Here is a 12,510-nt window from a genome sequence, read left to right on the forward strand (position 1 = left end):
TGAGTCCAAGGACTAAGTCCTGGTATTGGCAATAGGGGGACAGATCACATTCCGTGACTCGGGTAGAAGTTTTCTCTTGTGCCATGATGGAGACAGCTGATAATCACAGATGAATACAATTCACTTGATTTTCCTCTATTAGTTTGACTGCAAATGTCGTCCATCTGAAACATCATGTGAACTGCTAGCAATGGAATGGCCTGGCAGCATACTACCCATAGAACAAGTACAGTGCCCAGAATCTAGCTAACACAAGTTCCAACAGGCTAGTCCTCAAGTTAATGGTCCTTTGGTTTAAATGCTGGGAGCAGGGGTGGCATTTTCAGCATGTGCTCCTTCACTGAGGAATCCGCTGCCAGTCTTAGGCCTTGTCTACACTACAGGGGGAGATCGGTCTAAGTGTAATGATCTACGTGTATAACATAGCTGAAGTCGATGTACTTAGATCTACTTACCATGGGGTCCACACTATGCTATATCGATGGGAGATGCTCTCCCATCAACTCCCCTTGTGCTTCTCATTCAGGTGGAGTACAGGAGTTGACGAGAGAGCGATCTGTGGCTGATTTAGTGGGTCTAGACCTGCTAAATCCACCGCCAATGCATCAATCACCATGCATCATTCCCCCGGTAAGTGGGGGACTGTGGCAACTGGAGAAATGATCTGTGTAAATATGGATCCAGTGGAGTTTGTATAGATATTTATAAATAACAGATCACAACCCAGAGTCTAGATCAGCGCTTTTTCATAGATCAAAATAAAACCTATTCAGCATCTTAATTATTCAGTTTTCTAGCCCCTGCTTATTTCCTGCACTGACCTCACCCTGTGCAGAATACCCCCTTGCTTTAGATGGCTCTGCTTACTTTGCAGTTCATTTTGCATTTGCTGGACAGTGTCTTGAATTTTTTCCAAGTAAAGTGGGAGGTTATTCCTCAGGGTTTGCCTGATTCCACTCTGCTTCCACATCTGGGTGACAGCTTTCCCCCCATTTTGGAGGATTCCGGCAACCTCTTGGGAGGCTTTCAAAGGCCAACCAGCTGCTTCATACAGGAAATCAATTTGCTGCACCTGCAGTGGGCCCCAAACAAGAAGAAATGTAGACATATGCAGTGATTTTTAGCAAACTTTTGGAGCCTGTTTTCCTATGACAGTAATCAGTGCTTTGGAGCTGACTACCATGTCTTTATCAGCAAACCTCACAGCTTTCCCATAAAGCTTTTGTGATGAATGTGGGAATTTTCTGTACTATTTGTATGCACTATCTGTATGACTCTGTACCCATCATCTTCGCATCACTACCTATGGGGAGAAGAATTGGTTTTCTCCTTAGGCACGGGAGATCAGGCTAGGTATGTGAGACATACAGCCACAAGAACTGTTTGGGCTGGAATCAACACATTTGACTGGAATACCCTACAGAAACAATAGGAACCCCAATGACCAAAAATTACCACTTAGCTCCAGAGGCAGCTGCGCATATGAACACAGCATGGCTGTGTCTGGAGAACAAGCCAAGAGGTGTCAGGTGTCTGCATTAAGAGGAGCAGAGTAAACAGAGCACTCCTGGAACTGGGAGAGAAAGGAGACAGAGCAGGCAAGGATGAGCTTAGGGAAAGTACAGCATGGCAACACCCTGGCTTCCACCAATAGGAACCATATCCTAAGCCTGACCCTCTCATGCTAACCCAAAGCCTTTGAGATTCTGCATGCCAAGTGACTAATACGTTGTTAGCTCCTGCTGGGTGTAACTGTAGATATATAGAGTAGTGCACCCTGAAGGTGTAAAGAACAAGCCTCCCACAGGAATGTGGTCTGTCTGGGCTCACTATAGGGAGTCACAGAGAGAGGCAGGGATTGCTGGTGCCCAAGGCCCAGTTTCCGACTTGTGGGGGCTGTGGGCCTGCCCCTGTGGAACTATGGGGACCCTTGGGGTCTGGCATGCTAAAGGGATCACTCCCAAAGGACTGGCTACAGGCTGGCATGTAGATCAGAGCCTGTGAATCTGTGACAATTTTGTATCTTTCTTGCTAGATTCCTATAGAAAAGGGCTATTTGATTTATTGAAAACCAAAAGGTAGGTTTATAGGACCAGATCCTGGAAGGTACTGAGTGCCTATAATTCCACTAAAGCCTCTGGGACCTGAGGTGGGTCCACATCCCTTAGGGTTTGTTACAAAGACATGGAACCTTTATAAGGCTGGAGTGTGCTTTTCCTTTATATGAACAGCAGTGTCCACAAAGGATGAACCATTTAATAGTTCAAATTAAAACAACTAGAGTTAATACAATGGTGTTTAATTTGTATTAATGACTGTGACCGAAAGTGCCGAAAGACCTGTATTCACACCATACACACTATTGGCATAATCTTTGTACAAAATATGCCTTGTGAGGTATCATTTGAAAACTAATAATTCACTGACCAATAATATGATGGTGAAATGCAGGCAGCAAAATTATATGTAAAGTTATAATTCCCCCATATAATGTTGTTAGCATGTATTCAAACTCATGTAGCCCTGACTAGGCAGAAGTTGTTAAACAGTCTGTCCTAAACAAAGGCATGTGTGTTTACCTCAGTTTACATATAAGTAGTAAACAGAGTCCCTGAGACAGCAAGAGAGGGTAAATCAGTTTTGCAAAGATAAAGGACAAGCTGATGCCTCTAGGCGGGTGTCATCGATGTTGACTGTAAATCACCAGTCAAGTGGCCATTCTTTGGCAGTGAAGGGCGGGCAGGAATAGATTGATCTGAATTTTAACAAATAAGATGGAACATCTTTCACCACGAGCCTCCATGTCTCAGTCTTCATAGCGGGAAGGAACTTTATCTAGGGGTAACCCTCAGGAAAATGCATTTCAAAGGTGGACTGGACTATAAAAGTGAAGGGCAAAACCACCCCAGGTAGTCTGTGTCTCTTGTTTCTCTTTCTCTTCCCTACTGAAGAAGACAAAGAGACCAACCTGTTGACTTTGGAAGGGATCCTGACATGAAAATTTGCTGGGAACACGTGGTAAGGATTTTACCTTGAACCAAGAGTAGTTTATGTTTTAGCTACTAGAAAATGTTCTATCTTTATTTCTCTTGTAACCATATTTTCCTTTAATACTTTGTACTTGTACTCACTTAAAATCTCGCTCTTCGTAATTAAATTAATTTGTTTTGTTTTTATTAAAAACTAATCCAGTGTTGTGTTCAAACTGAACTATTTGGCTAACTCCAGTTAAAGGAGCAAGCTGCTGGATATTGTCCCCATACAGGGGCAATGGACCTCTAATATCTGAACTGCCCAGGAGAGGACTGGACTGTGCAGAACACACATTTTTGGGACAATTTGGGACTGAGAGTGTGTTGGGATCACCCTGCAAGTAGTAACCAAGGCTGGTGGAAGCCAGAGTGTGACTGACAGGCTGCTGGGATCAGAGCTGTTGATCCAGAACTGCAGCTATACACAGACCCTCAGGCTGTTACCTACATGCTGTTAGGCTGTTTGTGAGCTGACTAGCTTTGGAGCTACACCAGCAAAGCACTGTGAGACACTCAAGGTTGCAGGGCAGGTGGTGAGACAACCCCTCACTGGTCTGGATTGCACCCCACAATGACTCCTTCCCAGAGAATAGCAAGGATGGTTCTTGCACAGGATTTCATGGTGCTCTCAGGTATACTGCATGACAAAATGGGACCATCCTGCATTAGGTGATTTAGCCATTTCTAAGGCCTGGTCTACACTGGGGAGGAGGGGGGTGAACTAAGGTACGCGACTTCAGCTACGCAAATAGCATAGCTGAAGTCGAACTACCTTAGTTCGAACTGCCTACCTGTCCAGACGCCGCGGGATCGAAGTCCGTGGCTCCCTCGTCGACTCCGCCATCGCCGTTCACGGTGGTGGAGTTCCGGAGTCGACGGGAGCGCGTTCGGAGTTCGAACTATCGCATCTAGATTAGACGCGATAGTTCGAACTCCGAGAAGTCGAACTCTACGCATCGACCCGGCGGGTAAGTATAGACCTGCCCCAAGATGTTAATCTTTAAGCCAACTGGTCATGTTTATTACTTACTGATCTCCTGAATTTCAAAACAGATTCATCAAACTTCTTGATCTTCTCCATGAGTTTGGCTTTAAGGTGGGACCCAATTTCATTAAGTTTATTCTGTGAAAATATGAAATATCAGGATTTTATGATTTAGGAACCACTTGTGCTGGGCCAAAATCAATAAGAGTCTAGTCAAATTCCAGCAGAGCCCCTGGTTGTTGAACTTCCAGTGGGGAAACAAGCTGCACACTGCTCCAAAAGGGTGCAGCCTGGGCTAGAAAGGGGAACAGGAGAAATTTGCTGACTCCACAGCTCTCTGAAGATTCTCCTCCTTGCAGCACTCCTAGGGAGCCCTGGTGGGAGTTCAGAGTCTCGGGAACTGAACTAGGATTCAGGAAACCCAGGTTCTATTCCTGCTGGATGACATTGGGAAATTGCTTCCCTCTCCCCTTTTGTCTGTCTCTTTGGGGGCAGGGTCTGACTCTTACTATGGTTGTACCTAGCACAAAGAGGCCCCAGCTGAGATCAGGGCCCCTAGGTGCTATTGTGATACATATAATCTCCACCCTCTCCCCCAATGGATAGCACACAGGAGGCTGCAACAGAAACCCTACCCGCCCTCCACGGGAGTGAATCTTGCAATGCAAGGGGCCTTGCCAGTGCAGTAAGACATGTTTTCCATATCTCTGCTGAATCTGGCCCACTATCTTCTTACAGTAACATTGTCACATATGTTCTATATTCTCCCTATGGTCTGAGCACAGAGCTCAGTAGGATTTTTATGCGGTGACAGCATCCTTACTGTCTAGCTCTAGGTGAGTTGATCTTTTCAACTCCACTTTTTGCAAGACCCACCCAAACGTTGACTCATCCCAGATATAAAAATGGTAGCATAATATACATTGTTATCAGGGGAGAATCCCAAACACCTCTAATGTGCCATGTTATTGGATACAATCCATAAGTGAAACCCATCTGGAGGATGTTCCACTAATTTGATAAGGTTAAGACAGAGGTGGGCAAACTATGGCCCACGGGACCATCCTGCCTGGCCCTCAAGCTCCTGGCCCAGGAGGCTAGCCCCAGCCCCTCCCTCACAGCTCCCCTTCCCCCGCAGCCTCAGCTTGCTCTGCCACTGGCGCAATGCTGTGGGCGGCAGGGCTGCGAGCTCCTGGGGCAATGCAACTGCAGAGCCTGGCCTGACCAGGTCTCTGTGCTGCACGGTGGCGGTGCGGTCCAGTTCCAGCCGGGCGACGTGGCTGTGGCGCCGCCAGCCACTGGTGCTCCAGGCAGCGCAGTAAGGGGGCACAGAGCAGGGGAGGTTGGATAGAGGGCAGGGGAGTTCAGGGTGGTGGTGTGGATAGGGGTTGGGGGGAACAGGGGGTTGAATGGGGGTAGGGCAGGGGTCCTGGGGGGGCAGTCAGGAAGGAGGGGGGGGTTGGATGGGACGGCAGGGGGAAGTCAGGGGCAGGGATTCCAGAGGCAGTCAGGGGACAGGGAGAAGGGATGGTTGGATGGGTTAGGAGTCCCAGGGAGGCCGTCAGGAATGAGAGGAGGGGTTGGATGGGGTGGCAGGGATCCAGGGGTGGTCAGGGGACAGGGAGCAGGGGTGTGTGGATGGGGAAGGGGTCCCCGGGGGAGGCATCAGGGAACAGGGGGGGCAGATAGGAGGTGGGGGCTGGGCCACGACCCGCTCCCCTAACCGGCCCTCCATACAATTTACGAAACCCGATGTGGCCCTCACGCCAGAAAGTTTTCCTACTCCTGGGTTAAGAAAATATTCTGTAGCTCAAAATGCAGCACTACTATCAACTGCTGCTAAAGGCATCTCACCTCAACTTTAACTATTGGATCTCCACAACCATGAGCCACCAAACTCAAGCTCTGGTTAACAGCAGTGAGGGTCAATTGTCCCATCCTTTCTTGCCTTATGCCATTAACGCTGAGATAAGCATTAATGGTAGCCATCTGTTGTCCATCAGTACATGCAGTGAGCTCTACTCCTTCCTCCAAGTCCCCTGGGAGAGTAAAAGGAGATAAACATTTGCCCAGACAACCTTGCCAGGCATTGGTGTTTTAAAGCCAGCTTTATAATTAACTGAACAGAGTGGTATTTATGCAATAGCTAGGGGGTTATGTCCTTGCAGAGAGAAGGACTAACTAGGAGAAACGTCAAATCAGCTTCATTATTAGGATTTCTCCCGTTGTGTAACTTGTATCTACTTTACACTAAAAGCGGGCAGGCTTTTTGAAGGATTGGGTTAATATAATAAGCCGGTGACATTCTTCTCTCAGATCTCCATAATGAGTCTTGTGCTCTCCCTTTGACTTCCGCAGGCTTTCACTGCTGGAGACTAATTCAAATCCTGCAGAGGTCACAAATGAAAATGTGTTGGGCAGTCTAATCACTCATTCACCCCCACAGAAATGACTATATGCAGTAGTTCCACACACTGAGCCATTTCTGTGCAAGAGAATCCCAAGAAGGGAGAAATGAGGTGTTGCATGGCTTTTGCCGGCATTTCTCACAGCCGCTACATGCACAGGTTCTGAGTCAAGCCATTGCTATCAACCCTTGATTTGCACATTAAACCCCATGTAGGCAAGGGGAGGATCAGTCACTCAAGACAGCTTTTCAACTACATCACCACCTATTCAAATCCAGACTTGGTTGAGAGTTATTCACAAGTCACTACCACCCAGCCTATATGAAATGTGTTGTTGGGCTCAGTACACAGGGTCCATATAGTGAAAAACTATCATCATAATTGGCACCTTTATTAATAGGCTCAACTCCTCAGATTGAATGACAATGAAAACTGAACTGAGCTGGCACTTTTTCCTCTCCTGTGTGAGCAATGCAACTCGCTGTCAATCGCAGCTTATTTTTAACAATTGGAGCCCTTATATACTTACCCTTTACATAGCCCATGTAATACTGATGATACTCCTTTCCTTTAGAAGCAGTTACTTTTACTTTCTCTTTTTGATCAATATTTCCCTCCATCAGGACTTGGCTCTGAACAGCTGAGGAAGTAGCAGTTCCTGTCAGGCCTAGCCAAATATCCTCAGATGCTTTTAGCTGCATTCATAAGAAAAAAAAATACATTGATGCAGAGCCAAGGCAAAGAATAAATGAAGCAACATTCAGTAATGATGTCGGAATGCCAATGGATTCTACATAAGACTAGATGGCAATGGAGATTTTTTTCAATGCCTGTGTTGAAAAGTTCAAGCAATAGGATTATTGACTTGAGACAGAACAATTTGATACCAAAGTGGAGTCAATTACAGCATTGCACACTGTGCCAGGCATGTGGATAATCTTTTAATGGTAGCAATGAAAGAAACACTGATAATCAGTTACTTGCTATGCTGCCAGCTTGTGCCACTCATTAACAGTGCATGTGCTGGAGCATAAAGCTCATATGCATGAGTTGAGTTTCCCATCTTTAATATCTCTTCTTTTGATATAGTTCTTTTAGAAGAATGTCCAAATCATTACAATATTTGAAGTGGTAGCTAATGTTGCATGAAATAATTATGGTTAGCTATCCATGTTCCTCCCCTAAACATGCTCAACACATGTCAGGTGTTGACCTCAATGCTTTTCCCTTCCCCATGAGCGCCTCTATCTTACTTCCTATCTACAAGTTAAAAGCGAGAAAGATAGGTGTTTGCCTGACTGACGATCATAGTATCAGGCAGTTCTCCATCTCTCTTGCGGAGACCACTGTTGTTTTCTGGCAGTGGACCCTTTGTTTGAGTCTAACATTTTCTTTCCCCATTAATAAAATATGCTTGTTTTGGCTAAGATCCTGTTTTATGCTTCACCAACTAGGGCAGTCACTTAAACTGCAGGTGCTGAATACAGTAGCAGGCTGTGGAGACCGTTTAAAAAGCATAACATACACTCCAGTAGAGGTACACTTACTGCATTTGTCACCAAAATCTGAAGCAGTCTAGTCTTGGTACTTTCTTTTCTCTTGTGGTCACACTGCATCTGCTGTGCACACCAATACGGTAAAGGGGGTTGCTACCAAAGTCAGGAAGCAAAATCCTTTTTGATTTTAAGCTTGCATTTTCCCCCATTTTACTGTCTTGTTAGTCATTTACTGCACGCGCACAGATTGGAAGCTAGATGGCAGTATGCCTTCAACAGAGAAAAAAACGACACAGTGCTATAAAGCCCTTATTTTAAAAGACTTCACAGATGTCCGTGCCCAGCATTAAACTCACTTCAAATTCCATCAAATATTTCTTCACTTTAGCTGTGCTGTTATTCTTTAAGGCTATTGTGAGCACCCCATCATCTCTGACATCACCAGTATGGTGGAGTCTGCCTTCTGACTGCAGGATGATATCTCCTCTGTTGAGCTGATGCCTTCCAGAGAGAATAATTACCTAAATATGGAAAACATCACTATTTAGGCTTAGTTTTACTATGGAAATTAAGAAGACTAAGAGAATCTGCAAGAGTTCCCACAGATCTTGGCATTCTCTCAGGCACACAGCAAAATGATAAACCACACTTGTCATTTCAGAAACCAATGCCTCTTAAAACTTGCAGCTCCCTCTTACTCTATTGTGCCTCTAAATCTTTGTGATTTAACTACTGTACATTCAATGATCACTTAGGTCTACAAGACTAGATGAATGGCTGAACTAAAATTGCACTTCTAATAAAACAAGTGAATTTCTTTCTGGTCTTGTGCTGAACTACTGTATCTGTCATTCTTGTAGATAATATATATATATTTTTAAAGCAGGAGGATACGTCAGATTTTAAAGTGACATGTTTAAGATAGGCCCAAACTTCAGAAATAAACAACTGCCAAACTTTGAAAACGTTTTACTGGGACCAAGATGAGAACCTATTTTTAACTGGGCCCAAACTGGGGTGAAAGTAAGCCTGTATGGGCCGGCACTCCATACCGGTAAGAACCGCGCCAGCCCATACCCAGCCGCGGCAGCGCTTTAATGTCCCTGCCACTTTTGCCTCCCTTGTCGGCGGCCCTGCCAGCAGGGTCCGTACCGGCAGAGCCGCCAACAGGGGAGGCAAAAGGGGCAGGGACATTAAAGTGCTTTAAGGATAGTCTTTTGCCGCAGCAGTGCTTTAACGTTTCTGCTTTAATGTTAAAGCGCTGCCGCGGCAAAGGACCCTGCAGAGCTTTAATGTCCCTGCGCCTTTTGCCCTCCCACCCCAGCCTCCAACGGGTGGGGGAGGCAAAGGGAGCAGTTGCCTTTAAATCAACATGGGAGTCCCAGGCAGCACAGGCCAGGGGGCCTGGAAGGCCTGGTTGGGGGATGCTGCCCCCCAAGCCCCACCCCTTCTGCCTGAGGCCCCGCCCCTTCCGGGGCGGAAGGCCGCCCCCCACCAGGCCCATACCAGTAATTGTCCTGACTTACTTTCACCCCTGGCCCAAATCTGCTGTGCTTGCCAACAAGGGAAGCAGCTGGGAAGAGACCAAATTTATTTTACAAATACAGTATGCTGGTGAATATTGTGACGCTTTTAATATCTACAGGGAGCTCTGGATTCTAAGCATGAAAACAGGACAGAACACAGAAAGATGTCCAGTTTGTGGGTGTAAACTAAAACAAACATCAAGCATGGGACCAAAGCTTGACCTCCAAATTCTACCACTAGCACCAGAGCCAGCAAAGGCTGGGAATGCTCTCAAGGCAATATAGCTAGGGCTGAAGGAGAGCCTGATATATTGCTCTCTGGTGACCTCTCTGACCAACTACTGGAACTGCACAGACAAGCTCTGGGAAAGGCGAGGGTCTTTGAGTGAGGGCATGGGAATGGAGTGACTGGCATTCTTAAGGGGGACTAGGGAATCTCTCCAAATGGGACATATATAAAAAAGTAATGAGAGTTTGGTGGTAACAACTCTTTTTCCCCATCCCAAAATGCCATTCAATTTTTATTTATATTTTGCTAAATTCTAGAAACAAATATCTGGTGGTAATTTTTGTGGAACACTGAGGCTCAATGAAAATCAGTCATTTAACTGGCAAATACTTGTGAATTGCAGTAGGAGCAATATACTAATATTCGACTTACATTTGGAAGGTCACACAGTGCAAGACTCATGTAATAATCCAGCCAAGTTGAGAAGTCTGTTTCTATTTTACCCAGCATATGTTGCCTGCTGCACGAGGTCAGAAAAATATTTTCCAAAGTGGCTTCTAACTGAATTTTATCTGGACACAATGGTCTGTTTCTCTGTATTAAACCGAGAAAATACTCTGTTAATGTAGCAATTGAATGAAAACTTATAGTTATCCAAAACAACCATTTTCTCCCACACATCAGGTTGCCAACTTCACTCTCCATCCCATGCTCATGGTTTGCTTCTGAACCAAAAGAAGGTCCAATATACATATATTGCCAGCTAACTGGTGGTGTCAGTTCCATGTCTCACCCAACTCCTGTTACCCAAAGACCCAAAGCTTCAACATAATCCAAAAATACGGTTCTTTCACTAGGAAGCATGTTGGTTTATCAGCATAACTACTTGGCCCCAATGTATACTATCACTATAGTATCACTGTATACTCAAGGCAGAAGTGATGCCTGTATTTTATTTCATTTGATTTATTCTTAGCTATTCTACAAATCTCTCTCTTTTTCCATGTGAAAATAAAGGAAATCCATAAATAGGGATAATTTACAAAGTAATAAGAAAGGAATCTCCTTCAGCTCCATGGAAAATGCTTATAAACTGTGCTTCAAAATCCATTCTAGAGTTTTCACTGAGTTCTAAGGTGATTCATGTGAAATTCAAAAACTAAGGATAAACTCCGTCAACACAGAAATTGCTCCTGCAAAGTATACGATGAGTAAACAGATGTAATAGCCTTTTGATACCTCATATGTCAAATTCTGTGAGATTTTTTTTCCATCCCAGTTCAGATCTAGATATTCAGTAAACAAGACTGTTGTTTGTTTTATAGACCCACATGCCTGAAGACTTCCTACAGTTAGTACTTTCTGAAGCTGGAAGAGAGAAAAATGGAATATACATGTTAATGCCTTTGCCTGTCTTGTATTTCCTTTCTGGAAAATTAGTTTGCAGTTATACAAAATGCATTTTATAAACTCTTAGAGAATTGCTATCATGACACATGCACCAAAGCAGAATCCGGTGCAGAGAGCTATCACAAGCGGAGCCTTTAAGTTCTGCCTTGTTCTTGTTGCGAAACCTAAGTAAACCTTGCCCTGGTCATCAGCACAAGAGTGTTTCATCCTGAATGCACAAATTATTTTTAGACTTGAAACGGAATTTGTCTGCACAACTGTGAGAACACTTTAGATGGGAGGTTTTATTTTTTTTAAAGCTCAGAAAGTAAAATGTGCCTACTCATATTGAACTCCAAATTCATACCTGACCTGAAGAAATTGCCACACAAGCATCCCAGAGGGTGATGTTGAACTTAGATTTATCTTCCAAAGTAATTTTGAAGTCAGCAGGCTGCCCACCATTCCAAGTGAGCTGTATCTAAAACCAGAAGAGATGGATTTCTACATTGATCCTGGGCTGCAGGACTAGAATTAATGGAACAGCCTGATGGACATCATCTTTGGGAGGGTTCTAATGGAAACAACCATATTTGTTGCAATAACTACTATGGAAGGCCAGTATTTTCTATTCAGAAATGTTGAGGCATTTCTAAGTCCGTCCATGTTCCATGTCCTAGAGAATGTGAATGTTCTACTGAATTGCATGCTGTCAGGCCTCAAAAACCACCTTCTGTACCATAGGTAAACTGCACTTTTAGAATGAAGTCAATGAAAGTCTTTCTGTTGACTTCATTGGGAATTGGTTTGGGCCCATAGACCTTCCTCAACAAAACTACCCTTGAAATTAATAATTTTAGGGGGAGTTTTGCCTGTATAAGAACTGGACAAACAAGACTTATCCCTAGGCAAATACTGATCACTACAAATACAATCACTTCTGTATGAAAACAAGTTGAGAGCTCTCTGTTATCTGTGCAAGGATCGGAAAGAAAACCCCAGAGAGAGTACTGCACAATTCATGCAGCTTATTATTGGGCATTATCGTCAGCTTCAGGTGATAACTTACTGTGCAAATGCCCTGACACTGCAGTGCAAATGCTATGTCATGCATACATCTTTCAGATGGAAAATATTACATGACCTATTTTTCTTATTTTGCGGGGTGATTTGCAAACTATTTTTTCCATTCCTAGCATAAGCACTTTGCAGACAAACCTGGCCAAAATGTATTTTAAATCCTTTTTCCTTTCATGCAACAGATTTTCTCATTGGTCCCTGCCTTCTTTTTTGTGGGGGACTTTCATTTGGAGCCTAAAAACTGAAGTTCTGTCTGCTCTGTGTATACATTAAAGAACTCAGAGCAGTTTTTATAGGAATAGGGATTTATGTGGCCGTTCTAGGCCAAAATTCATTTGATCCCCGCCCCCCCTTCCCACTGCTGT

The 12,510-nt window shown here is 44.5% G+C and overlaps 1 protein-coding gene across 1 annotated transcript in view; it reads right to left on the reverse strand.

Annotated features, from left to right (window-relative positions):
• Positions 1–12,510, reverse strand: part of LOC123344118 — a 169,940-nt gene that overhangs the window by 17,951 nt on the left and 139,479 nt on the right. Inside the window, exons 57-64 of the mRNA XM_044979917.1 lie at positions 11,433–11,546; positions 10,916–11,044; positions 10,109–10,270; positions 8,278–8,442; positions 6,955–7,120; positions 5,872–6,056; positions 4,063–4,155; positions 868–1,072 (exon numbers count right to left, since the gene is read on the reverse strand). Of these exons, the coding sequence (XP_044835852.1) occupies positions 868–1,072; positions 4,063–4,155; positions 5,872–6,056; positions 6,955–7,120; positions 8,278–8,442; positions 10,109–10,270; positions 10,916–11,044; positions 11,433–11,546 (1,219 nt within the window). The remainder of the gene's footprint in view (positions 1–867; positions 1,073–4,062; positions 4,156–5,871; positions 6,057–6,954; positions 7,121–8,277; positions 8,443–10,108; positions 10,271–10,915; positions 11,045–11,432; positions 11,547–12,510) is intronic.

This window comes from Mauremys mutica, chromosome 11, assembly GCF_020497125.1.
Source record: "Mauremys mutica isolate MM-2020 ecotype Southern chromosome 11, ASM2049712v1, whole genome shotgun sequence".
Taxonomy (NCBI): Eukaryota; Metazoa; Chordata; order Testudines; family Geoemydidae; genus Mauremys; species Mauremys mutica.